Raw genomic sequence first — 27,658 nt, 5'->3', positions numbered from 1 at the left:
TATGTGCGTGGATTGTTTTATTTTTGTGTATGTACATAATCTCGTACCAACAAAAAAGATTTTTCGTTTTGATGCAATTACAGCTCTCCACGGCCGAAAGGTGCATCTGCGTTGGTTTCGAGAAAGTAAATGCCTCTGGCTTCGGTGTCCAGTTTTTCGCCCATGTAAACGATTCTGTTACTGCCACACCTGTTGCCTTTGAATTCTTTCCAGTCGTTGCACTCGACTGCGGGGAAGCCAGTCGGATTGACGATCGACTCCGACATGAATTGATGCGACCTTCCGTGACTGCAGTACTCTGGAATCGATGAGAAACGTCGATTTAAGCAACCGATTTTTTTGTTTTTATCATTGTTTGCTTGCGAATAATTACGTGTCATCAGAACGGGACATCCCGGTTGCCGAAAGATTCCTCCGTTAGGGTAGAAATCTACGTGTCCTATAGGTCTGACGAATCCGACGGTTCCAGCGCAGGTGTGAATTACGTCGACGAATTTGGCGTCGGTAGGATCCAACCGGTCGTTCGGTTCCCTCAAAAAAGGGTATTCGAAATCCGGTCTGGCCGGATCCATACCGGTGATGCGCGCAATTTTCCCCGACAAGTTGCTACCGATGAACCCGGCGATGTGGGCTCCGAGACTGTGGCCTAGAACGTGGATGTCTTCGGGTATAACGATACCCTCCATCATGAGAAACTCGAGGAATTGGGACACGTGGTCGCCTACCTGTATCGATAACTCGTTATAATACAGAACCGATCGATAACCAGACAGTTCACAAACTCACTTGTCTCGACAACCTTGACGCTGTCAAATAGTCCTTCAACGATGCCACAGACCAGTCCACCACGACGACGTTGTAGTCCCCCGCCTTCAGATAATTCTTCCTAACGTCCTGTACCCACGAACTGCTGCCGGTATCCGTCCAGCCGTGAATCAACACCTTCATAGGCTTGTCAACGTTGAAATTGGAAGTCTTGAAAATGGCAACGTCGCCGATCCTCAACGCCACAGGTTCAGCGGGATTGTCTCTGCTGTAGAGAAAGAAACCGATCTCTCGATCGGTCACGGGATCGGCAAGGTTCGGTAGAAAGGCACGATCCTCTGGAAGCGGTGACATCAAGTTAACCAGACTGTCCAGTATGACCTCCTCCAGGAGGAAGTCTGGCAGGCTTTCGGGTTGCTGACGCATCAGCATCGACATGTCGCCAGCAACGAGAATGAGACTGATCGATATCAGTCCTACGGTGGTCTTCATCGTAGTTTGGATTCGGAAAATTGTTTCTAGGTGATTTTGATGGAGTTGGGCGAGTCGTTTTTAGTATTACTTGCGAAGTATAGGAGCAGAACTGCAAGAACAATGAGGGGAATCATATCTCTCGAATTGATTTCTACGTACTGATAGGGATCACGCGAACATGGGCTACTTTTATGCGCATGCAACTTGTCTAATCTAATGACGTAAAAAAGGAGCAATCGTTGTGTTCGTTATGCGTTATGCGACTGCAGTTAAATTTCTAAGATCTATTCAGTTAATAAGATTCGCATGCGTTCATTACGTCAGCAGGCTTTACGATGATAATAGATACCATTGGAATGAATATGAAGGAGATTTGGAAAATTTTTTCTAACGAAAATAATCAATAAAGAATACGTTATCGAATAAAGACTAGTTATAGATTATAAATCTTTTTTTATACTTCAAGGCTTAATGTTATTTTTAACTATTTTTCTAAATTTAATCTTGAACACTCTCGGCATATACGGATTTCGCGCGCTGTATTTCAAAAGATCGAACGACGTCACGACCTAACCCAACCTACTGTATGCGCATCTGAGCCGCGCATTTGTACTTTTGGTCGCGGTTGCCAGTATAGTTAGCACAGCAGATAACAAACAAATCAGTTATTTTGTCGCCAGGACCTCGATAGAAACAGTTTTCGCGGGTTTTCCTCAAAGCTCAGGAATGAAAATTTGTTGATTGAAAAAATCAATAGGAATCAAACTATAATTCAGAAAAATAGTTGCTTTCAATCCTCGCATGTTGGTGTTGCCGGCGTTTGTTATCATCACACACGTGTAAATTATTTGAAGATAGGTAAAAAAATGTTTGTTTTAACAATGTCGTACATGGCATGAAAGCTGCATGTGCACATATAGATTTTCGAATATTTCTTTGGTGTTCTGAAATAATATAAGTATTACGTTTTCATGTACTAAATAAAAAAAATTAATAGTATTTTTTTTTTAATTTTCGTTAGATATTAAGATGATGCTAAACACTGGAGACAGGACTGGGATAGAAAAAAGGCTGAAAATAGTACCAGTAAGTTTTATAAATAACATAATGAGAGTATCAAAACAATTAAATTGCCAATGAAAATGTTTTGTTCTCAAGGATGAAGCTAACGAGAGTGATATGCCATGGTACCAGGCTGGCATGAGCAACGAGCTACCAAAAAAACATAAAAGAGTGGAACCCTTTCCAGGTAATATTCTTTTTACTTACATTGCAAGACAAAATTTATAAGTAATACTAATTATGAAATACTGTTATTAGGTGTTTGTATTAAGACATGGTTGGAAAGCGGAGAGAAGGTTTTCATTAATGTCTGCCACTCGAAAGATATATGCGCACCTGAAGATATAAGTGATGATAAATTTGCTAAAGAGCTGTCAGAGGATGTGCCAGGATTCGTTATCCCAATGGCTATTGGACATGAGAAAATGGCAAAGGACAAAGGTTTTACTTTGACTTGGATAATGTATTATCTTTTGAAAGATCAAGAACTCATTTGTTATTTTACTTTGCAGATGATGTTGAGAGGCCAACTTATGACATTCTAATAAACACGAGCTATTTTGAAAAATGCATGAAAAAGCAGCACTTTTGGGAATTCACTATTTTGGCTATACTTCAGTCTATAAATGATAAGTTTAACAAATCTATAGATACTTCAAAATTTGTTACCTTAAAAAATAGAAAGGTATGTATGATCAACATTTTTGTTTCGTAGTAGTGCAAGTATAATTTTATTTACTTTTTAATGATGAACCCTCAAACTTAGGTAATGGGTTCTCTTGATGCATTCCACATTGAAGATCGAGAACCAAAAAAACCTACTATTAAGAAAGCGTTGATTCAAGAAATTGATATCAAGGATAATAGCAGTTTAAAACAGAAACCAAAAATTGTGGAAACTGTGCAGAGCAAAACACAAGTAGAAAATAAACAAAACCCTGTTAGCAATAAGCCAAAGAAAATATCTCAGAACTACGTGTTTGTTAAAGCAGATGACCAAAATAGTGTTATTGGTTTCTTTTATTTACCTTCATCAAGTATTACAGATCTTACAGTGGATGTTGGAGATAATCGTATAATTGTTGAGAATAAGAAAACTGATTCTATGATTGATTCATATGTGCCATATTCTATTGATAATACTAAAGTTACGGCAGATTACGACAGCAAGTTACATGTAAGTTTCTTTTGATTCAATAGAAATTTATTAATTGCACATTATTGTATAAATATTGTTTGCGTTTCAGATACTACGATTAACACTGCCATTAAGAAAAAATTGATGGACTTTAAGATATTTTTTTCTTAATAGTGTTAAGAATATTTTCGCATAATCGACAAGTGATAGAAAAATCTGTGAAGCAGGCCTCCGCTTTTAACGCAGTTTTTCACCTAATTTACGTAATGTATAAATAAGTAAAAATATAAGGTTTTGTAACATATATTTTGAATAAAAAAACCAATGCATATAATTTAAAAATACAAAATGTGATGTGTAAACATGACTTTTTTTATTTCCTTAATCACTTATCATTTAACAATTTTCAAGTTTTATTTTAATAGTGCTATAGTAAGTAGTAAAAAAACAAGGGGTTCAATAACAAATTTTGTTCATATTTCTGTGTAAAAAGTAGGACGTTCTATACCTATCATTGTAAAAACATTTGGCAGTAGATAAACAGTATTAAAACCTATCATGAAGCAAAATATGTATTTGTAGACCAAATCGACTAGTATCTTGTTCTTATTCTCTAAAGAATTCTCACTTTGCATTAGCTCTTTTGAGTTGACTCGAAGTATGGCACATATTGTGGCATAGCTAAGACTTTTGCAGATTGCTTTAGTGCCTAGTACACAACAAAAACCGAGAATAGTTCGTAAAACCATTCTACCAAACATTGGATATGATGGCCACATAATATTATATGGAGGAGGTACTTGCGGCATCGAGAGAGCTCCAGTCTTAAAGTTCAGCCAGGCACCTACGTGAACTCCAGCAGTTACCGAAACAACAAGAGTCGTATCTCCTCTAAAATAAAAATCCATTCATTTAGAAAATGATTTATGAGAATTGAAATAAAGAGAAAATCATTAATCATAGTGTACCTAGTTGGTGTCCATTTATCACTGCAAGGGTAATAAATTATCGTTGCTATACTCATAACCACTAGTGCTGAGAGAGCCCAGCTATTTGTAAGAAAATAATAATCCGTTGCATCTACTAATGGAACTAAAGGAATCATCATGAGAATTGCTAAAACTAATCCAGTAATAACATCCAGCACAGTATGCATGCCTAAGTATAATCTGCTTACACAAATCAATGTACACCTACAAAAATAGAATTTAACTTTGTTTAATCAATGAATCTCAGCTGAAGATATTGTAAGTATTTTAAGAATCTCACCATAAAAATGCAGCAACGCATCCAGCAGGGAAGGAATAAATGTATCTATTCATTGTAAACAAAACAACACTGAACGGAATTGAAACTCCAATCATGGCATGGGTCGATGGCATCCCGTACTCCAAGGACCACTTGCTCTGCAACCTCACGACGGGAGGGCACTGTGGTCTAGGCCAGCAAATAATATCTTTTAAAGCCTGTCCAATTGTCATAATAATAGCCCAAACAAGTACGATCCTCCGTCCCACAGCTCCATCGATATTCCAAAACCAGAATGGAATGAAGGTTGAGTAGAATACCTCATCTCCCAGCTGTGTGCCAAATAGAAACAAGTAGTACCAAAAGTGATTCTTTATCGTGTAAGGCTTGTCTTCCTTAGCAGTAGTCGATGCATCGTCGTCGCTTGATTGTAATACTTCGTTGTGTCGTTTCTTAATTGTGCCCTCGTTCTCCTGAAGCGTACAGCCATTAATGGACTGGAAACTAGACTTGTTGAGGCCATTCCTCTCACTCCTACTGGAGCAGTCATCTTTGGATTTGTTCTGTCTGTCATAGTGAATCTCAACACCGAAGAACTCCTGGATTCTCGCGACCAAGTGCGGATCCTTGCAGTATTGAACGAAATTCGACCACATTTTCCATGAGTTCAGAGAGAAGTGTTATCTGAAAGCAAGCATAGTCGAGACTTAAGACTGATTCCGGAAAAAAACTTATTATAAATTAAAATTCCACGAGTTTCGACGTCAGCCGAAACTTGATTATCCAACAGCGAATTCTCTTATGAGTTACAAGAGCGGCACAAAAAAAGCACAATAATACCTACAAGTATTACGAGGTGCGTATTCTATAATCGCCGAGGCATGTTTTTTCGCAGACGAGATAGCGAATCTAACCAACGATGTTCGCGCGCGCAGATAAGCCGATCACAGCCAAGATATAAGAAAAGAGCCGAAAAAGTCGGGCAAGATACTCACCGTGGGCTGCTTTTTTAATCGAAGAAGATCGGACTCTTCGAAAAGTCACTACAGTTGGAGTTGCCGCCACTGAAAAAACCTCATCCTGTCCACACCTCGACTCCTCACGCGACTCTCGACTATATCTATAGATACTTATACGCGCAGCAAACATGTATTGTAGTAGGTGTAAGTGTACTATCGTCTGCTGCGAAAGACGCGCCGACACATCAACAAAGGCATCGGACGATGAATTGGAGACGATGATTATCGTCCCTTTTCTTTTGAATGGGCGGCGTATACACGTAGTACTTGTAGTATAACGTCGCGTATAACGCTAAGAGTTGCGCTAATACTACGCGTACACGTAAGTACTCCGACTGACTAACCGGCGAGCCGTGAGCAATGTTTTCGAAAGATATAGAGGAGAGCGAGAGTTGGCTGAATTTTATGAGAATTGTAGTATACAATGAAATCTTTATTCTTTTCAACGAATTAGGACTAAATATCTAAAATGTTTGATAACAACTTTGAGTTTTTTCCAATTGATCATCATTTTGTTATATTTTCAAAAAAAAAAAAAAATATTTAAAGAAATTCTTCATCCTTAGGAGTACCACTGCAAAACGAATGTAAATTCGATAGGTTTTTCATGGTTCACCATCTCCAAGACTCGAAAAATTTATCATACGCTTTTTTTCGTAATAAATAAGTAGAGAGAAGCATCGAGTGATGCACAAAGCGATCGCGACTTTTCCAGCTCGCGCAAATCTCGATCAGCTGTACTCGACGAGCTTCTACAAAACGTCGCCAGATGCCGCGTTAAGTGAAATCCGCGTAACGACCATCCACCGTGTAGAACCGCGAGCTAGAGAGCGCGAGCGCATCATCAGCCGCTGCCGCTAGCTTGACAGCTCGAACTGTCAGGAATATACCGCATATCTCGCTCTCGCTCTCTTGACTGTGTGCGTGTGAGCGAGAAAGAGAGCAACGGCGATGTGCCGCTCCTGACTTTTCTCCGCAGATAAGTCACTGCAGCCCGACTGGAACACAGGAGGCTCGTCGAGCAGCTCCCGGTGCATAACATCAGCAGCAGCAGGTGAGAGTCGTCGTCGTCCCCCCGGTCATGGGTGTGCACGTAAGTGGGAACAGCTCGCCGGTAGTACATGTACACGCACACACACACACACACACACACACAAGCTCTCTCTCTCGCGCTGGAAGATTCCATTGCGCGCAAGGGAGACTGTGTGGAAACAGTGCAGCGAGTGCGTGTCTAGTGCAGTGACAACGACGTCCGAGCCCAGGTAAACCTTCTCCGCGACTTCCCGCGAGCTGTCACTAGGAAGTCGACTCGCCGTCTTTCTCTCTTTCTCGCCTTTGTTCCTCGCGACGGCTTACCGTTATCGACGTCGCCCGCCGCCGCGCGCTTTCGCGAACCACCGAAACTCTCCTGTACAGTGCAGCGAACGTCGTATATATATATACACGTATCGTTCGACTGACATCGCAGTGTATACTCCATACGCTACTTTTGCACTCTTGCTTCTATAGAGAGAGGAGAAAATGTAGCACGTTCGCTTCTCTATATCCGAGCGCGTAACAGTCGCTTTCAGCTGGACCTCTCTCAGCTGATGGCTTCGCCGCTGCAGTATATAGTCCAACGGTGTGTGCCTGTATAAGCTATATATACGTTATGCGATCGCTTTGTTTCAAACTGTTGCTGTGCCAGCGCGATTTCGTGCGGTAAAGCCTGTCGGCGGAAGGAGGAGTGGAAATAGAGTATATTACATAGCTGCCGCGCGCGATCGGGAAGATTGTTTGCGCGAGCCGCCGCCGCCACCACCGTATACCGCTAGCTAGGCTGCTGCTATACGCTTCGCGTGAAAGTTTAGTTCGCGAACAATCCCGACGCCGCCGCCGCCGCCGCCACCGCCGCGCGCGCTCGTCACGTACGCAGATACACTAGTGCAGTTCCAGGTAACGGCGGCTTCCTTTCCACGAACCAGGGGCAGTGTGTTTTACCTCTCGCGCGATGTATATAAACACTGGTGTCTGTGTGCGTCTGTGTGTGTTTATAAAAAGCGTTTCGACTTCTACTAGTGGCGAGCAGCGAGTGTCTCTGTCTTTTGCTCCGTGTAATTCGGGCGAGAAATGAAAGGCTAGACTATCGCGCGGAGGAAACGTCGAATCGATACAGGCAAGACTCTCTCTCTCCCTGTGTATATACGTGCGCACTCCACAGCTGAGCTCTCAGCTGATGGCAACGCCGCCGAGCTGTGTGTATAAGTATACTTGCGAGTTTGGCTATATAGAAGTAAATTGATCCCGCACGAAAGGCTCTGAACGAAGACGAACCTGTTCCTTTGTACTCGAAAAAACAAATCATGACGCTAGCTTTCTTCGGCCCCCTATACTTATAAGTATATGTATATCGTGCAGATGACGGGATACGCGAATTTGTTTTTGTCGACGGGAAGAGGGAAAAAGCGCGGACGAGGTGTTTTACTTTGTCACGCGCGCGCTTACGATGCGAGAATTGTGGGTCACGTAGCAGTTTTTTCTTTCGTCAAAACTCCCGACCCTGTCCTCTGATCGAATCTAATCATTGCTCTCGGACATGCAAAGCACTTTTCGCGAGACAAAAAACACACACACACACACACTTACACGCCTAACACTAGAAAAAGTATATAATCACAACTCGATTGCATTTTTCTGAATCACTGGCGGTAATGAATTCCGAGAAATATGAACGTATGTGTCGAACGAGCCTTTAAAGCGGTGCTTTTGTTTTTCCTCCACAGAGTAATTACTCGCGAGGAGCAGCAGCAGCAACAGCAGAACAAAGAAGGGGCATCGCAACAGCTGACACGCCGTGTGGTATAATCCTTCTCGTATGAATCACTCGACCTAAAAAATCGCCGGCCGACTATAGAGAGTGAGAGAGAGAGAGAGAGCAAGAGCAGCAGCTGCGAGTGAGAGAAGAATCTATAGAGATCAGCAGGCATGTTCAAGGAGCCGAGCAGCGTTGCCTCATCGGGCTCAAGGAAGGGCGACGAAGTTGAGCTAGTGAGCCGCTTCCTGGCACCACTGTGCGCGCGCGACGAGACGGCCCGAAACCTCGCACTTGCCGCTGCGCGCAACACCGTCGAGGGCTGGCTCGGCGGCGTTGGCAGCCCCAACAACAATTGCTGGGACAGTTTTACCTCGGATTTGGAGAGCGACAAGGTTGCGTCGTCCAAGTTTACCGTGTCTAGGTGCGGGATCACCAATGGAAACGCTAACAACTATCAAGGCCAGCAGCAGTCGAGCTTCGAGGGTTTCTTTCCGCAGAGCGTGAGCGAAGGCGCCGCGACAATCTTCTCCCGGAAGCCCAGCTTCGACGCGAACCTCACACCCGAGAAGTATCCGTCCGGATCATTCGACTGCGTCGACGGAGGTAAGGAAGCTTCAGCGGCGACGAACCTGGAGTACAATGGTAGCAGCAATGGTACACCCAGTCACGAGAGTAGACTCCTTAGCTACAGGTTGAAGGACGCAGAGACGAGGTTCGGATCCAGCAGCGAGAGCGATAGACGTTTCTTCGCCTCGAACGAAGGCCTCAACGAGGAGGCCGAGAGCAAACAGCGCAATGGAAGTAGCAGACACTATACGAGAATCAAGAGTGGCCGACAGAAGCAGTTCGACGAGGACGACGAGCTCGACGCCGATACGAGGGTATACGGCAAGAGTCCAAAATTCGATGACGACTTTGGCAACCCCGAGTTTCGCAATCGCCATGGGAGATTCAACGAGGATACATCAGCTCAATATTTGGGTTCATCGCTCGAGGCTGATCGAGTGGTGTTCAACACGCTCGACGGATTCTTGAATGAAAGCAAGAGCTCCTCGCCACCGGAGAGGAAGCTTAGTATCGGACAGATCAAGCGACCGCTGTCGCAGGATGAGGAGGTGCCCTGGAAGAGTGGACGGGTTCTAGAGAGCCCCGCAGAGGTCGTGACGCCCGGAGACGTGGGGAGGATGCTGAATCTCGGGAACGCGCTTGATGGACCCCGTCAGGCGCAGGCTAATAAGTATCTGAGTCTCGTGAGCCTACATCTGCCGGTCATATTGAGGCTCAGTGTCAACTGTCCCTTCCAGAACGTCAGAATCAAGTGTGCGGAAATAATACAAATGATCAAGGTAAAACTTGTTTTTATTCGCATGCGTGGTTCTGTATAGACTGATAGGTAATTGGAAGCTTCTCTCAGCTCAATGAATTTGACCCCTTACGTAATATGATAATGTGTTTTTTATTCGTTATATTTAGTTCGATGCCGGTCCTTTCAGTTTTTAAAAATTATTTCGCGATCCTGTGCGAGTATGTGATAAAAACTAATTATTCCGAAGATTAATTTTTATGTCGTAGCTTTTTAATTCTCTACATTGATTTCTTTAGCAAACACGTTCAACAAGTGTGCGCGGTGAAAGGGTATACATTGAGTAACGATAACTACTTTGATGGTTTTATTTTGCACTTAATAACTTAATTTCAAAGATTGTTGACTCATTCGATGCACTAATGCGGATTTAACACAGCAATTAAATTCAAATAGCGCGCTCGCGGAGAGCATACAGTTATATAATTTAACGAATGAAGGTCGCAGAAGTAGCGTGCAGAGGTGTCGACGTCTAACTGTAACATAAATGATATGGGATTCTTATATTAATATTTTATAAATATCCAAATATTCGCACGTCCAACTAAAAGTGGCACATCTGGTGACGAACTCCGGAAACGCTGAAAGTTATAATAAGCAGACGAAAAAAGATAGTAAACAGCGCCCATAACCTCATAAAAATAAAATCGGAGCTGTAGGATTGTGAGAGTTTCTAGTGTGATTTTGAATAAAAAATAAAAGTCTTCAATGGGGGATGATACAAAAAATAAAAAAAACATTGAACAGGAAGAGCGTTATACCAGGATGCACAACATATGCAACCTTAGGCATACCCGTGCATCGATTTCCAAAAGAGGAACCTCTACTATCAAAGTGGCTAGAGGCACTAAAGGATGTAAAAATAAATTGCATTTCAGGCAAGATTGTAGGCAAAGAGCAAAATATTTATCTATACATTATTATTAGAACTGCAAAATCCACATAACAATATATGATTTGACTTTAACACCCTACATCCTTCTTCAAAGGGTCGACTGCCCCCGTTCACGTACTTTATCAATTCAAAGATTTCAACGATTACCCCTGACATTTTTGTTATGACTTGTGTTAAACTTACATAAACATATCTTCCAATTCAATAATAAACAAGTTTGAACTTGCCTTCATATACCAAGTGGCCTTATTATAACTTCCAGCCGTTTTTTTTTAATTGGAAATCTCGAGCTCAGCTGTCCATTAATGCCGAAAAAATAATGTTCGTTTGGTCAGGTAATAAATTACCCGGGGCGCAATAAAGGCTATTTTTTGGTAATTAGTAATTGGCCCGTAACTTTTTGTTGGCATACGGTTAGGAGGTGCTACCCATGATTTGTATATATTGTATGTCCAAAGAAATGTAAAAAACTTAATCTGGTGTGTGTGCCCTCAAAATTATAAGACCTCGATTTTTTGACCGTAAAGTGTCCGACTTCTCGTAGAATTATTGATATATTCTAATTTATACGTACATAATATATTTTCGTTTGCAAACGCAAAAGGGATATCGCCCAACGTGGGGCTCGAACCCACGACCCTGAGATTAAGAGTCTCATGCTCTACCGACTGAGCTAGCCGGGCGCTGACACATCCGGGCACTTATGACATACAAGAATCGTACAATATTAAATAAAGAAAAAAATCAATCCTACGTACTTAATAATTTTTTGCAAATAAAAAAAATATTATAAGAAAGAAAAAAATGTAATTTAAAAATAAATTGCCTACTATTTTTGTAATTATAATGGATTAATTCATATTTAACAATGAGGTTTCATGGTATATAAAATTAATAATCAACAAAACAAAGGGTATTTAAGTATAATAGTATAATGATGATAATAATTTCGGAAATGTTTCTACGTAATAGCTTTTTACAAATATATGATAACACGCGAAAGTATGGAAAATTCGTTACATCAAAAACGCAAGAATATCCACAAACAAAGTATTATAATTAAAAAAAATCGTAATGACATTGTTCGTTACAGGATCGTGGACTACCAGTGCCTGAACCTTCATTCGATGGACCAAGTGCATTCGTCCCGGTGTCAGAGGTGAGTAAATTTTCATTTTCAAAACGACTTTAGCTTGCCTTCATTTATGCACGTGTTTAACTACCTAAACAGTTCCGCGAATAGCGATAAACTTTCGTTTTTCTAATCGTATTTATTTCAAAGTTGAAATGATTACTATAGGTTCATAGCATTACGTAACTGAAAATTATTTCGATAGAAAGCAATACATGCTTTTAAAATATTCATTTACAGTGGATTCATATTTTACGCACGTATGCGTTTTTAAAGACAAATGTTACTGTGAAATGCGTCAGCCCTTTTTAATAACAAAATGTGACGTGACATTTAGCGGTTAGCAACGTAATACGATTCCTACGAAAGGTAAGTGCTGATAAAATTAAACAAAACGGCCTATTTATAATTATATTCAGCAAAACCCGTATAATCCGCTTCTTTCACGATTTTCCACACCATGTCCACTTCCTCCACGAACACATGCGCATAGCTGTACTGCAACTGCATTGTCTAGCATCTGTAGTTGTTCCGCAAAAATACGCGCGTCGTTTTCCCATTGTCTTGCATGACGCGGGTCGCCGAGCGCATACAGACAAGGATAGAAGTCTCTGTAAAAAAAAACGAAAGCAAGCCGTAACGTATTCCGCGAATGGCCCAGCGGAATATGAAATACTGCAGAATACCAGTGTACCGACCTCCGATACAGAATCAAGTATAGTTTGCGCGACCGTAGCTCCCTCTCGATATTAAAAAACGTAGCGCGTCCTGGACTGGCCATGTGGCGCGCGCGCTCCGTTCCATTATTCGATGTATCTATTAGAGGCATAATTGGATGACGATGTAATCGACGTAACTCGCTGCCGTTGCGCAACTTCCTAGGCATAACATTAGCAGATTTGTCCGCTGATACTTTCTGAAAATGACATATCAAGATCCATGTTTTTCTCGCGAGCTGCTCGATGCTAGTTTCTTTCTCATTGTGAAACTAATTTAAAAATGATGATTACGCCTAATAGATTCCTCGTACGCGAGAGGAAGTATTCTTTTTGCGATGAAACGATGCTATAATCGAGCTGCAGAGTTTCAAATTACACAATTAATTTCTACCTTTCGTCATATTTTATTAATAATTCAAAAGCAGAAGCGCATATTCTTTGTGATGGAAAAACATGAGTCAATATTGGAATCCGAAAATTCGAAGCAATGGAAGCATGATAAAACATTCTCTACATTGGAAAACCTTTTTTATGTATCTAAAACATTCGTCCAACCCACTGAATACTTAAGGAGGTTCATCTGATACGTCGCTAGTCAAAAAGAGGATAATTTTTATAAATTCTTATTTCCTTTTGATACAAGAGACATAATTTATTTAGGACTTATGAAAAGCTTTTTTATAACAAATAATGATTTTAGATAAAGAAATCAAACTCTTTATGTGACAAAAAAATTTAATACAGACGAAATTTGACTGCGTTTTTGAGGTGCATGTATGTTTTATTAGACTAATTAATTATTATGCATAGAGGTACCCATCAATCGTTTTCAAAAGCAATTTGAATTCATCAAATATTAGTTTTCTCATACAAAAATTTGCAACATAAACTGTTTGTTAATTCAATAATTATTTGCAAATTAAAACGAGGAAAATGTGATTCTCCATAAGACTCCATGTAAAAATGGAAAAAAATACTTTTATTAATATCTCGTCTCAAAGGTATCCAAAAGACTCAAAATTTTGCATAAGCTTTTTATTTAGACATATCTACGTGTGTGAATTTTTTCCCTCGAATCTGTTTGTTATTTCTAAATCAGATGAACCTTCTTAAAAAATAAGTTTGCACACATAAAATCCATATACCTGAAAACACAAACTCCAATTACACGTATACTAATCATCAGAATCACGTTTTCAATATCCAGCTCCGCGAGAGCTTCCCAAGCTCTGTCAACAGAATTTCAACTTGCGCACGCGGCAATACTTAAAAACAATCTCGTTCGCAAATTAGTTCAGCGTCCAGTCGTCCGAAATTATCCTCAATCGCGCAATAATCCGCAAGCTCTGCTGCATAACCGTCCCTTCGACGATCGATCCGACCCTCACCTCGCGATGAGTTGGATGAAGCTCTATATGTATTGACAATCGGCTATCGGCTAAAACTCAATAGCGCACCTGCAGCGATGCGTAAATCAATCGAGCGGTAATTACTGCACACGACGACGACCACACCGCGGTTACGTAAGTGACTTTCCGCAAGTGCTTTGGCATAATTTCGTCTCGCTGGCCCAGAAATAGACGCTCTGCTGTTGCAGCGTGTCGTCGTTCTCACGACGCGTATGTATAGGGTCAACGCGATCGGGTCAAGTGGTAGCAAGTGTACGTGATTCGCTAAACTCTTGGGAGTTCGCGTAAATATTCTTGTTGTCTCTATGTATTTTCTAATTAAATCGTTGCAGCGTGGCAGCTGCTATGCTCCAGATTGCCTGCGGTGTGGTGTCACGCGCTCGATTTCGTGTCGGACAATCGAGAAGAATCTGGGAAACGAAAACAGCGACGGGTTAGCTCCGGCTGTGTTCTATACAACGCTTCGATGCTACCAAGCGATAGCCCGCCGTGCGCGGAGACATTATTCGACGCCGGGTGTGGGCTATATAAAGCACGTCCTCCAGTGCAGTAGAAATTTCGAGGAACGACGTCGCTGTTTCACGAAAACACACCGCAGTAGCTTATACATTATCTATTACCGTGAACTCGTAAATCCGACAAGCTTTCCGGTCACGATCGATTCATCTTTTTCTTCCACCGACAATGTCAAGGCTGCAGAGGTGATTGCTTAGCGTCTCGTCGCGACCTTCGACGTTTCATCGAACTCCCGATTATAAAAGCTCATTCAGTGTCCGACGAATATACGGACAATCTCTCCCTCACGATGTTACATTTATCGAGCCCGGAAAGAAGCAGTCGGTCGGGAGTATTATCCGGCGCGATAAACAGCGCGAGATTTCCGCAGCGAGATACACTGTGGTGGTGGAGAAGAGCGACTTCTTATCTCTGGCGGCGAACCAGAAGAAGCAGCCCGTGCGCTATTCCCGAGAAGTATCGCGACCTTATCGTGCGCTCGAAGGCAATGATATACGTCTCCGGGACCTTCTGCCCGTGTATTACATATACATAGCGGTGTATATCGTTATATTCTCGCGTGCTTAAGTAGCCAACGTCCCGGACAATTTCGCTGGGAAAAATACGCCGCGGTGTTATACTCGAATGTTTTTTAGCTCGGAAGAAGTAGTGTGTGTGAAGGGGTGAAGTGCACGCGCATATGTTATAACGAGAGGGAGGCCGGCTTTCCGTGTAATTAAAACGATTTTGAATTTCGCGCGGGAGCGAGCCTCGTTAGAGAGAGAGAGAGAGAGAGAGAGAGAGAGAGAGAGAGAGAGAGAGAGAGAGAGAGAGAGAGTTTAATTGTCGGGGATTTTCGAATTAAAATTCCGCCGTATACTGCTTAGTATATCGTTACATTATCTTTTTTCTCCGACGATCTCGTTCTTCCGGAAAAGGGATACGCATAAGCACTTTTTTCATTCATGAAGTTTTCGCGCCGAACGCGCTCCTCAGTTCGGAATCAAAATTTAACGGCGCGCAGCCTGAAAACTTAATTAAATCTCTGGAATTTTTTGCCCCGGGTGCTTGTATTATCCGTTTATGAAAAAGGCATACGCGAGCATCGAGGCGCTGCCGGAGGGCCTCCGAAATCTTCTTCCTCGATTTTTTGCATACCCGTCAGAGCCTATGTACACAAACTCCGTTAGCTCGAACCGATACGTATACACATAGCAGGTGCATACGTACACACACACACACACAGTAGCAGCAGCTTCTCGGGACACGTGCGTCTAATGGCGCGCGCTCGTTGTAATTGGTTCGTTATTCAATTTGTGTAATTCAGTAGCACCACCGGCACGTCGCGGAGTTTCCAGGGCGCGCCCCGCGCTTGTCACTTATTCAGCATCTACCTCTACTGCACACATACATAGGCACAGGAGCGCGAGCGAGTTCTCGGGAGCAAATTGTACGAGAGATATTATGCGCGCGAATATTATATAGTCGTCGAGCGATCAGCGCTCGAGCTTGCGGAAATTGCTGCGCGGTGGCTTTGAGATATCATATACCCGTATAACGTAATAGCATGCTTGTGTTGATTCGATGAGAAATCCTTTCCGCGAGCTTTCAACAGGCCTCTATGGCGGGAAACTGAAAAATTTAAAAGCTCGCGAGAGCTTCTTATCGGAACGACGTCGCGTTGCGGCGCGGCAATTTAGCGAATTTTCGATAGACCTTCGTCCTCGTCGTCGTCGTCGCTCGCTAGAGTTATGGGCTATTAAAATTTTCACGTCGCCCTCGTAAACACGGCTTTATGTTCCCCGGGGAGTAAGTGTCTTCAAACACACTGTTGCAGCTAGGAGGTCTGGAAAATATGCGTCGCGGCAGCGCCTCGAAGGAAGGATTATTTAAATTCCATTTTCTCTATTCCCACTGCATATAGCGTTCGTTCGTTCGTTTGCTCGACGCAAATCTATCGCGCTTGCATTGTAATTCTCTCTCCCTTCGGGCTGTATTTGCTCTCGTTACTCGCAGTCGTGTATGGATGTCGCGGCTAATAAAATTCGCAATAAGAAGCTCCTTCGGCCTAAACGTCGGAATCCCATATAACGGCGCATTGTAATCATCAATCGAGATTATTACCCAATCGAGAGAGAGAGAGAGAGAGAGAGAGAGAGAGAGAGAGTCGTTTCCTCCCCTCTCCGCACAATGGCAAACTCAATATCAGCCAACGCCGGCATATAGAGAAATCGATTAACATGCCCTCTCTCTCTCTCTCTCTCTAGCAATACCGCTGCTGGGCGTTATCGGCGCGGCTTCGCAGTTTAACGCGTGTGCGGCAATTGATTTATCTCGCCTGGGCCGCAGCGATTAATCTTTCTCCCTCCCGCGCGAACAATTAAGCGAAAAGGCCGGATTCCTCTCTCTCTCTCTCTCTCTCTCTCTCTCTCCCTCTCTCTCTCTCTCTCTCTCCCTCCCTCTCTCTCTCTCTCTCTCTCTCTCTCTCTCTCTCGTGCGGTTAAGCTGGCGAGAATCAACAATGCGTTCGTGTATACGCTTATAATGGATGAATTACAAAGCAGTGCGGGGCATCTCGCTTCTTTCTTGCATGCGGCTGTATGAAAGAAGTGTGTCAACGACCTCGGAGGAGGAATTAGATTCAGCCAATCGTCGCGAGAGAGCGATGCGACTCGGCGGCGCGTGCTTGGGGGCTCGTCCGAGTTCTTTCCTCGTGTGTGCTCGCGCTCTGCGGGAAGACACTTATCTCGAGGCTGCTTATCGGCTCTCCCGAGTTTTGTTATTGTGAAATTGTGTGTACACGCGTGTGCGTATGCTCCACTTACCGTTACGGCATAACTACGCGTTTGCTTCTTTTTTTCGCTGATGACGATCGTTCGGGACGTTGTGCAATCGATCTTCGTTCTTTTTCGATCCGATGAAATACGCGTCAATCCTCGAGCACCACGTGTCTGTAAATAGAGAAGAGCCAAAAAAAAAAAGAATCATCTGCGATAAGATAACGAACATCGCGAAAAGCCGCGCGTCGCGATCGCGTTCCTAAAATTAAATCTCCTCGACGAATAATCAACATTATCAGTAGTCAGCTGGCACCTGCCCGATAAACAGTATACCCAACAAGCTCTCGAAAATTCATCCCCGCGCTCGCGTATAACGATCGAGAGAGCTGCGCTAAAAATAGCCGAGCAAAAGGTCAGCGCTTATATGCACAGAGAGAATACGTAAAAGCCGGAAGGTAAAAAAGCTCGCCGATTATAATAGCTACTTACATCGCACATAATACACCGAGTGAGAGAGAGAGAGAGAGAGAGAGAGAGAGAGAGAGAAGCGGTTATAAGCTGCTGGGGTCTATAGACGCTGCAGGTACCGCGTGGCCGGCTCCGTGCGATAACCCGTGTACCAATAGCAGAGCTGCGCAAGCGGAATCGACCGCCGCTTCTCCTCCTACCAACGGAGCCTCCAGAGCGAGAGAGAACGGCGCACGTTCCGCGGCTGCCTCAATAGCGTGTCGGACGCGCTTCAAGCCGGTCGCACTTTCCGTCGCCTCTCCCTGGCACATAGACACGTCTACTCCTACATTTTTGCAAGCTGTTGTTGTTGTTGCTCGACGCTGGAAAAGAGAGCGAGACTTGCGAGAGGTACGTTGTATGTGTGTGCATTGTGTGCGTGAGCTTCTTTGTTGTATAGCTGCTTGCACTTTGTGACGGGAAACGAGGCGGCTTTTCTTCTCGCTTATTATTCTCTCGAGTCGTTGTTGTTGAGACACAGTCTGGTTCTTCGAATTTTTTCCTCGTGGAGCTTTACGGGATAGAACATATGTGAGGAAATTGAAGTGACAGGTGGCAGTTTCGTAATTGGATTTCATCGACGCGCACCTCGATATGCCAGACGTTTTCAGGTTGTTGAAATTTAATCGTGTGCGAGCGAACTCGCTGTATTACAATGAAACGTTATTCCATTAGTTTCCGGGAAGCTTTCGTTAATTTACAGCCCGAATAAAACCGTCGATACGCATCTAATTCGGGTATTATCTCTTTGTTTTACATTAAAAACATAACCGTCTATATACGCATGGGAACATACGTACGCTTTAACCGATAAATCCCGTCACGACGCAAAGAGAGCGAGAGAACCTATACCTGCCTGCCGCCTTTCCAAATCCAAAAAAGCCAAAGAGAGAGAGAGAGAGTTCTTCCTCCGAAACCAGATCATTCCGCCTCTCGACGAGTGAAAGAGAGATCTGCACTCGAGGCCAACGCTATACAGCTATCCCTTATATACGATTCCGTTGAATCCATAGCCCTTTGTCTTTTCGAAATCATACGCGACTACAGCCAGAGAGAGATATTAAAGCGTGAATGATTCAAGAGGCTATGTAACCTCGGCGACGAATCTTCGCTGCGCAGTGCAATAGTTTCGAGAAGGAAAAGCTCGCCCCGTCGTCGTATATCGGCTATCCGACGTCTTTTGTCCCAACTTTTCAGCGAGAGACAGTAGAGAGCTAGAGATAAATAACGAGAGAAAGAAAAAAAGCGCAGCCGGCGGCGCAATTAAACCGAGAGAGCACATTAATCGTTTTCGTTTTTCCGCGCGCATTGTGTCTTCGCCCAGCAGCTCTACGACTTCGTTTTTGCGTCGCGTAGCACAGCAGCACGTGACTCGTTAGCTAGTCGCGAATCGAATTTTTTCCTCTCGATCTCTATAGAACGCCGAAGGCGATAAATTTTCGGAGCACACGGCTCTCTCGAGTGCCTTCCAACAAAGCAGCGCGATGATAGGCATCTCTCTCGCTTGCATAATTGAAAATGCCTGTGCGTCAGAAAGTCATCGCTCAAGTTTTAACCGTGCACATAATGCAAGCTCGAAAAATTCAACGCGACAAGTTCAAGTGCGGCGGTATTAATCAAACCAGAGAGTCGCGTCCTCGGTTCTCTACACACACGCGTGAATAATTAGCCAACGTCGCGCTCTGCCGACGCGTATATTACGCGGGTCGTGTGTGTATATTTTCGCGGGAGAGCCCATTGTCGCCGTATGTAAACAGCCGCCGCCGCGCGCGCGGCAGTGACTAACGATCCGACGCCGGTAATTCAGCTTGTTTCTGTGTGCTTGTGTGAGGCTTTGTGCGAATCGCTAACAAGACGTCAAATTTTCTTACCAGGGAGGCTTTGTGCTTGCAAGCTCCTCCGAGAGTTTCGCGAGAGCTTTTTCTCACGATTGTCCCTCTGTACGGCTTTTGAGCGCGGCGGAGGCCTTTGATCTCTTTCCGGGTGTGCGGAGGATGTAGGTAGGAACGTTGGCAGTCCGCGATGGAGAGATCGAATCGACCCCGGAATTCAAATCGATACATTTGACTGGTGGTAGCTCAAGAATTTTCGGACTTCCCGCGTCTACGGCTCCTCTCGCGTGTAAATTTTTATTCCCGGAGTCAAAGCTCGCGTGTACGCGTGAGTCACGGCAAAGGCACGCGACAGTGACAAGAAGACGAAAAAGAAGAAGCTTTCCTCGGCATTCCAGGCATGGGTTTATTAATAAACCGCAGGATCTATTTCGCCGGGCGATCGGCCTATATTTAGCGAGGCGACGACTAAAACGAGCCGCGGCGACGCTCCGCTGTTGACAGAGAGAGAGAGAGAGAGAGAGAGAGAGAGAGAGAGAGAGAGAGAGAGAGAGAGAGAGAGAGAGAGAGAGAGAGAGGTACACGCGTGTGGATCTGACTAACGCACAGCGAACGTGTTGTTTCCAACAATTTTAATCCGCGCGCGCGTGGCTACCAATTAAAGAGACACTCACCGCTACTGCACGATTGTTTACTCGTAAGGCGCTGCTTTGTTTACGCTCGCGCGTTTCATTGAATTTCGCGTGGTATCGAGTTCTGAAAACATGTTTGCCGCGCGGGCGAGCTTTCTTCCGGATGGGATTAATATTGAGAAGATATTTTTCCTCTCGTTTTCACGTCGTCGCTAACGAGGCCTATTGTCACCCGAAACCAGCCTTGAAAAATTCCCGTTGGTCACAAGGAGACTTCGTTCTGGCTCGTATGAATCAAGCGGCTCTTTTTCCCGTCCGCGCGTGTAACCGAATTATTTCGGTGTGTATCGGACACCGGAGAGATTTCTGACGTAATTTTCTCCGCGGTGTGGAGAGAGAGAGAGAGCTGTCCGGAGCGGCGAATTCGCTCGTTTTCCGAAAATAAAGCGAACTTCGTCGCAAAGAGAAAGAGAGAGAGAGAGAGAGAGAGAGAGAGAGAGAGAGAGAGAGAGAGAGAGAGAGAGTTGGGAGCGCCTGCAGCATCCGGGATTCTTGTTGGGAAACTGTGACACAGGTGCTGCGCTGGCTGACGGTCTTGTCTGCGGAAAAGTGCGTTGGAGTTTCGGTTGGTTCTCCTTCTTTTTACTTTCGACGCTCGCCGGCGCTTTCTAAAAAACACACTGTAAAAATCCCCAGCAATCCAAAAAGCCATCAGGAGCCAATCCCCCCTGAAAAAAGAGGGGATTATACTCACCTGAATCCCAAAACTCCATCCAAGTCGCCGACCTCTGTCCTAAATCACGAGACTGGAGGACGACACCCCGCGCAAGCTCGCCTCGCGTCCACTGTGTAGACATCGCATTCCATTCCAGGGATGCGCGTATGTACACGTATACACAGGCAATTCTCGTAGTATAGTAGCGTTAAAATCCCCGGCAGGCCGATCCGCAGTCCACCTCCGCATTGTCGATTCCGGCTATCTCCTCGCGCGACACTGTCCCCCAAGGCTGACACTGTACGTATAACACCTATAACCCGTGTGTATATGCGGCCTCGATCGGAAACGCGATCTTAATGCGTCGCTGCTAATCGCGCGCGAAGGAGGCGTGCTTTGCATATTATCATTTTTTCACTCGCTCGGCATTGAAAGCTTTCAGCGAAATTGGCACTCGATATACTCGTAGAATTTTAACCTGTACGCGTATTTTCGGCGCTAAAAAGCTTTTTTGAATTCGCTCAGCTACGGCCGATTAATTTCGTTTGACAAATAGCCGTGTGTGTGTGTCGAAAATTTTACACAGCTCGTATACCTATGGAAATTCGAAAAATACGAACGCGATAAAACATGCAGGGAAAAGCTCTCCAATCAGTGCGGATTTCTGTCCCTCGATTATCCTCCATCTCCCCGTAACCGTATATACATACTCGGTCGATGTTCGTCCCGTGTATTAATTAAGAAGGATTAACGCAGCCTGTGTTCCTGGAAAATAGGAGCAGCTTTTCGTATCCTATATACTAGCCAGCTCTCGATATTCATCGAGGCGGCTGTATAATCCCAGCGATTTAGCCTCGTGCGTGGGAGGATTTTCACCATTTTTATCCGCTCTTCTGACTCGCAAGCATATACAGAGAAAAGCTTCGATTTCTCTGCGTATCGGGAAAAGGTGACGCGCGTCCAAGTGAAAAGACGACTTTGCTTGTCAAGACGCGGATGAATAATGACAAAACCGCGTGGGGGAACAAGAACCTCGGGTTACCGATGCATGTTTGCCCGATGCATGCCTCGCGGATTAGCGTCTTGCATGCGTGGATGAATTTTGATTTGCGGCGCTGTTTACGCTGCCGCGGAAACGTTACATGCATTAATGCAAGAGCTCCGGAATTGAAATCGCGGCTTTCGTTTCTATATCTGTCGGGAACAATCGAGAACGTTATTCCGAGAGTTATCTCGCTATTCTCGAGCGTTGGTGTATCGCCGATAATAGCTTAAATAAAAAAAATATTCCAAATCGATTATCTCCTCCGATACACAGCGCGGTGGGTCTTATTCTTACAAAACACTTATGCGCAGCGCGCCGAAAAGCGATAATTTCTTTGTCCTCGCGAACTAACGCTCTGCAGCATCGAGAGCGATAAACAGTCGAACAACTCCCCAGCAGCGCGCCAAGGCTGAAAAGCCATTAGTATATCTCGCCTATATACACAAACACGCATCTAGCGCAATCATCGATCCAAAAATGATAATACGGCTATTCCGCGCGTGTGTATAGATTGTACACTACTCGCGGCGAATCGAAAGCAGTCGTGCGGAAATTTAGCGTCGAGAGTATGGGTTTTGCGTCCGTGTCTAGCCAGTAGTTCTGCAGGACGAGCTATATACAGCTCTATTCGTCGGCGATGCGGATTCCGGCAAGAAATAGACGGATATCGGAGAAAACTCGGCTGAAGGAATCGAATGAAGACTCTCGGATTCGCTCATGCGTGTTTGTGCACTGTGTATATCCGTTTCCTTTTGGGTCGCGTGCTATTGTAGCTTTTAATACGGTAGTTGTTCGCCGTCGCTTTTCTATATAGTTTCGACCATCGTTGACGCGTCGAACTTGTAATCTTCGACCTGTCAGTACATCTTATGCGCACGTGCGTATAAGTTCGAGCGATCGAAGCTCGACGTAAAAAGAAGGAGTAGAGTCAGAGTTAGAGCTTTCAATTTAGCAAATGGCAGAAAAAGCTCTCCCTCTCAATCTGCACGTGCGTGTATACTTTCCCAGGACTAAACTTTTTGACGATTGCGCGCCTTTTTCTCCTCTTTCCATGAGTAATTCATGCAAATGACGACGATTAAACCTGCTGCTGGGGAAACTCGTGTACGGAATTTCATCGAGTCCGTACAGCAGGACCAGCGGCTGATTCCGAGGGCAGAGAGAGAGAGAGAGAGAGAGAGAGAGAGAGAGAGAGAGAGAGAAAAATTCCAACAACCTTCTCCTATACTCTCGACTTTTTCTGAAAAATGTCTCGGCGGTGATTTGCATGAAACTCGCGAGTCCTCGGCTTCTTATTCTTCAGCGCACCGGCATATCAGCGTTTTATACATTCGCGCGTCGTTATATTCGATTCTCATTTCAGATTACTATATTTTCTCCTATCCTCCAGTCGTGTATTAACGTTATCGCTGATCGGAGCGCGCGCATCGAAAAGCAAACGTTATTAAGTCCGCGAGCGCACATACGCGGAGTATATAGAGTCGTTCGTCGTCCCCGAAGAAATCTCGCCGGGGTAATTGAGTCGCCGGGAAATTATATATGGGCCGCGCGCACTGCTGCTACTACCACTATTACTCGCTTATAACGAAACCCGTTCCTTCAAACGTATATACCTTCTCTCGGCGCAACGACTGCGTATATATTACCCGCGGATTCAGCAGTCGCGAGCGAGATTACCTCCGCGCGTATATTATGTACCCGCGGGACGTACACACAGAGACCGCGCGGTTTATTAATTCTCTCGCGGCATTTTCGTTTAATCTAATTACCAGATTTGAAGATATCGTTCGATTTTTGAATTTCGCGCGCGCGCGCGGGAATTTCGAATGCTCATTTCAATCGAAATCTCGGCAGCGCGTCGTAACGCCGAATTTAAAGGGAGCGTTACCGGCTCTGCGCAACACAATGCTTGCCAGCATCAGCCGGAAACCCTACTTATGCAGCGGTATAGTTCTCTCTCGGAGCTTGTTGTTGCGCGCCGGCTCCGATAATTTAGCCGCTAAACCGCACCGAATTCCGATACAACTTTGCGCGCTATAGCTACTACAACACTGCAACGGGGGTCCCTTCGCCAACTTTGCCCTATGCCGAACTAACGGTTCGTTGCTTTGCAGTCTCTTTCTCTCTCTTGGAGTTAACACACCGTACGGCTGCCGTTGTACTGTACGGATCGAGAGTTCGATTATCGAACGTTCTTTTTTATAATCGAAATCCCATCAGAGACGAAAAATTCAAAGAGAGTAGCGCTTCATAATTAATCCGCGCTTTGATTAGCCCCATCACAAAGCCGGCTTAATTAAGAGCCGAAAATACACACGTAGCCGCGGCATCAAAGACCATCGCGCGCATCGATTTTCTCTCAGCTCGAGTCTCCCTTTGAAAACAGCGGCTCTTTCACATGCATAATCTCCCTCTTCGAGCGATCCGTCCGCATGCATCCTATGCGGTAGCCGATCGGCACTCGATAGCTCATAAAGCGAATTGTTCTAGCCTAACTAAACATCCTCCTCGTCTTCTCCCCCCTCCTCAAAGTAACGAGCCGTTACACGGGCGCTTTCTTCTCTCGTGGCCTGGATGCGACGACTCCTTTCTAGGCGAGCGACCCATTATCGAGCGAATGATTTTCGCCTACTGTATAAGCTTCTATAAATATACAGCCGTTCGGTTTTTCTAAAATGTACACGCGATGTATAGCACAACTATATCGGGTTTCCGAATGTTTTTCCCGCAGCTCCAGCGCAAGGTCGCTCTACTTTTAACGCTGATGCGACGCCGTTTCGAAACTTTCCTCCTCCTCCTCGGCGATGCGTCTTGTCCGCGGACAATAGCGTTGTGTATTCGTATGATATTGCCGAGCGATGTATATAACGGATCGAATAGAGTATGCGAGTCTATACTTTTCGGAGAAAGTCCCGTACAGCCGGTGCCGTTTTTTTCCGCTCGCTTCGCCGAATAAATTTACGTGGACCGTCGACCCGCACATACCGGCTCTTCTCTGTCTCTATTTTTTACTTAATTAAATTCCTCCGTGTGTACACACGCCGGAGAGAGAGAGAGAGAGAGAGAGAGAGAGAGAGAGAGAGAGTTGTTTGTTCAAGCCGCTCGAGTCTGCTACTGCAGTGTCCATTTTCGTAACTGCGCCAGAGCTCTCTTCTCGCTGTAGACACACTGTAATTGACTCTGATTTCGTTCGTTATGCTCCTTTGTGTAACGCTGGCTTTTATGCAGTCTCTCTCTCTCTCTCTCTCTCTATTGACTCGAAAAAAAGCGGCTCTTCTCCCTACCTAGTAATGAATTTCGCTTCGTTGCTGTACACACAACAGCATACATACACACAGTATACAGAGCCTGCACGTCGGATTAACTCGGCGCCCAGCCCTCCTAAATGGGAATAAATCGAGCCAAGTTTCCTCTATTAATCCTCATTCTATCAGCGCAAGTTGACGCAGCTATCGTATAACTAAGACGCATCTCCAGCATATCGCACAAGCATCTCTGTATGCACAGGCAAATTCGGCAGTTTCTCCGCGGCCAAATAAATCGCCCTGCATAGTCTGCATAGTCTGCAAGCTCGCCCGGTGCATCATCGTTATTATTATACACGCAAACACGGTGGAGCAGCTCATCTCGTCGGATTTATTTATTTTCTTCGCCGCTGCAGCCTCTTTGCACACTCGTCATTTGCATCGCTGCCGTTATTTTCCGCTGTTATCTTGCTTCTTCTCGCTGCTCTTTTTCTTCCTTTTACCCTCGTTTCCTCCTCGTTATTTTTTATTCCGCGTCGTTACGTCCGCCGCCATAGAACCGGACTCGGAGGCACTGGGAAGAGGGGAGAGAAGAGAGCTCGTAGATTTCGAGAAAGTGTAGGTAGTTCGACGCTCCGGCAGCAGCAGCTCCGCAGGCTGATTTTAATAATGCACGTATAGAGCAGTCGTCGAGTCCTGTCTCTCCGCTTGTTTCTCGATGTATTAAGCGCGAGCGCCTCGTTACGCCGAGTCGTCGTTTTTTCGAGACGAGCTGGGAGGATTAATCTTCATTTTTTTCCCCTTCGCTATTAAGAGCTGCGCTCTTTCATTTCGGTGGCATGAACAATTCGCGCTGATTTTTTATTCAGAGACGAGGGCTATTTAATCAAGGGAAAAAAACCTCCCCACAAACTGACCTCTCCTCTCCCCTCGATGGAGACCCCTACACACTATACAACATAAAAATAGAAATCAGATTTATGTCCTCTCTCGAACCTTTCAGAAGACAACCTGAACCAATCATCACCATGACGCAGATGCTCGTCCAAGAGCCAGGCTGGAAGCTCGAGCGCAAGGGCTCGGCTCTGCTGCTCCGACGGGACAGTCTCCAGTCGAGCAAAACTCAGCGCGTCTGCTTCCGCTGCGACGTCGAGGTGCGGGAGTACGAGCGGGACGAGGATTACTACGGCTACCCCGAGCCCGACTACTACCAACATCAGCAGGTGTCGGAAGTCGCCGCCAGTCCGCTGGCCATGTGCGCCAGTTGTCTCGCCGCCCTCTGCGTCACCGTAGTTCTACCCTGGCTACTCATGGGGGGTTAACACCGGTCGTCCGAACGCGATACTGCTGTCGATGATGATAATAACTAATCCGTAATCAAGCCTGCGAGAGAAAGGGAGCTTTCGGACGACGTTTGTTTAAGTTCTCGATTTTCTTATTGTTGAACTCGTTTGTAGGACAGATGATGTATATTTTGACGTTATACACGACTTCTGGACATTCGCTCGTTGATTCATATTGTTGATGTTGTGTGAATGTATACGCGATGCGAAATAATGCAAAGGCCGCGCGGCGTTTAAAAAACTCTTGTCTCGTCGAATCGTTCGCTTATGCGGCTCGAACCGAGTCGTCCCTCTCTTTCTCGGATATGTATTTGAGGTCAGTATCGTTCGATGCACCGCGCGATATGTAAAACTATTTCAAGACGAGGTCGGGGTAACGCCTTTGTTGGAGAGCTCGCGAGCTCTTTCGTTATACATGTATGTCTGAGTGAGTACGTGTATAAATGTACGGAGACACGCACACGCGAGTGTTACGGAGTGAGACAATGCTCGTGGGAGTAACGAACGAGAAAAAAGGCACAGGCTCGTGTGTGTGTGTGTGTGTGTGTGTGTGTGTGCGCGCGTTGATTCTCGATGAATAGACTGATGACTTTCCGTGATTGCATATGGACTTCCTTTTATACGCGCGTACGTGGACGTGTTGTTTTCTATGTAAACTGTGCGCATGCAGGGCTGCAGTTGACTTTGAAAAAGAGATAAAGCTCGATTTGTACACAGCGAAATTATCGGAGCGAGTATATGACGACGCACTGTTCCATGTACATACACCACGCCGATGCGATGATGGCCGACATGTAATGCATTTAGTGATTACGTTAGTGCGCAGTGTATACTTTTCACGGATATGTACGACGCGATGTATGTGTAAAAAACTTGTGTTTATACATAAATATGCGAATTGAAGAGCGACGCACGCGACTTTATCGGCGAGTAAAGTGCGCAACTTGTGCGTAAGCCGCTTTGTTATTGTTTTCTAATAAAACAAGGACGATCTATACGATATCAGCTCTCTTTCTCTGTGTTATTTCGTTCCCATATCATCATGA

At 44.9% G+C, this 27,658-nt stretch overlaps 4 protein-coding genes and 1 non-coding gene across 9 annotated transcripts in view; 2 read left to right on the top strand and 3 right to left on the bottom strand.

The window, feature by feature from the left end:
* Positions 1–2: 2 nt before the first annotated feature.
* On the bottom strand, positions 3–1,781 carry LOC100122309 (pancreatic lipase-related protein 2). Its single transcript, XM_001605861.6, has 3 exons — positions 787–1,781; positions 374–725; positions 3–298 (listed from the first exon to the last, which is right to left on the bottom strand). Exons 1-3 carry the CDS (start codon positions 1,255–1,257, stop codon positions 78–80), a joined length of 1,044 nt encoding a protein of 347 aa, XP_001605911.2. The 5' UTR covers positions 1,258–1,781; the 3' UTR covers positions 3–77.
* Positions 1,782–1,847: 66 nt separating this feature from the next.
* LOC100122301 (PIH1 domain-containing protein 1) lies at positions 1,848–3,788 on the top strand. Its single transcript, XM_001605854.6, has 7 exons — positions 1,848–2,097; positions 2,261–2,325; positions 2,398–2,488; positions 2,560–2,742; positions 2,814–2,986; positions 3,068–3,478; positions 3,549–3,788. Exons 2-7 carry the CDS (start codon positions 2,269–2,271, stop codon positions 3,582–3,584), a joined length of 951 nt encoding a protein of 316 aa, XP_001605904.1. The 5' UTR covers positions 1,848–2,097; positions 2,261–2,268; the 3' UTR covers positions 3,585–3,788.
* Positions 3,304–6,042, bottom strand: LOC100122285 (sphingosine-1-phosphate phosphatase 2). The gene is made up of 4 exons (XM_001605840.6): positions 5,683–6,042; positions 4,709–5,371; positions 4,408–4,632; positions 3,304–4,330 (listed from the first exon to the last, which is right to left on the bottom strand). The coding sequence occupies exons 2-4, from the start codon at positions 5,341–5,343 to the stop codon at positions 3,913–3,915; spliced, it is 1,278 nt and encodes a 425-aa protein (XP_001605890.1). The 5' UTR covers positions 5,344–5,371; positions 5,683–6,042; the 3' UTR covers positions 3,304–3,912.
* Positions 6,043–6,528: 486 nt separating this feature from the next.
* The window catches only part of LOC100679073, a 78,752-nt gene continuing 57,622 nt past the window's right edge, over positions 6,529–27,658 (top strand). The window contains exons 1-4 of one of the 5 annotated variants that reach the window (XM_031924474.2): positions 6,529–6,760; positions 8,469–9,846; positions 11,852–11,917; positions 26,273–27,614. In XM_031924474.2, the coding sequence (XP_031780334.1) occupies positions 8,671–9,846; positions 11,852–11,917; positions 26,273–26,284 (1,254 nt within the window). In that variant the 5' untranslated portion in view covers positions 6,529–6,760; positions 8,469–8,670 and the 3' untranslated portion in view covers positions 26,285–27,614. Of the gene's footprint in view, positions 6,800–6,853; positions 6,969–8,468; positions 9,847–11,851; positions 11,918–17,879; positions 18,152–26,272; positions 27,615–27,658 lie in introns of those variants that run through there. The other 4 variants (XM_032597322.1, XM_031924475.2, XM_031924473.2 and 1 more) reach the window with 4 other exon arrangements.
* On the bottom strand, positions 11,369–11,441 carry TRNAK-CUU. Its single transcript has one exon. It is a non-coding gene; the product is annotated as a tRNA-Lys (tRNA).

Source organism: Nasonia vitripennis, chromosome 2 (assembly GCF_009193385.2).
Source record: "Nasonia vitripennis strain AsymCx chromosome 2, Nvit_psr_1.1, whole genome shotgun sequence".
Taxonomy (NCBI): domain Eukaryota; kingdom Metazoa; phylum Arthropoda; class Insecta; order Hymenoptera; family Pteromalidae; genus Nasonia; species Nasonia vitripennis.
Note: the sequence above shows the minus strand (reverse complement) of the source record. Positions and strands in the feature narration are given on the sequence as shown.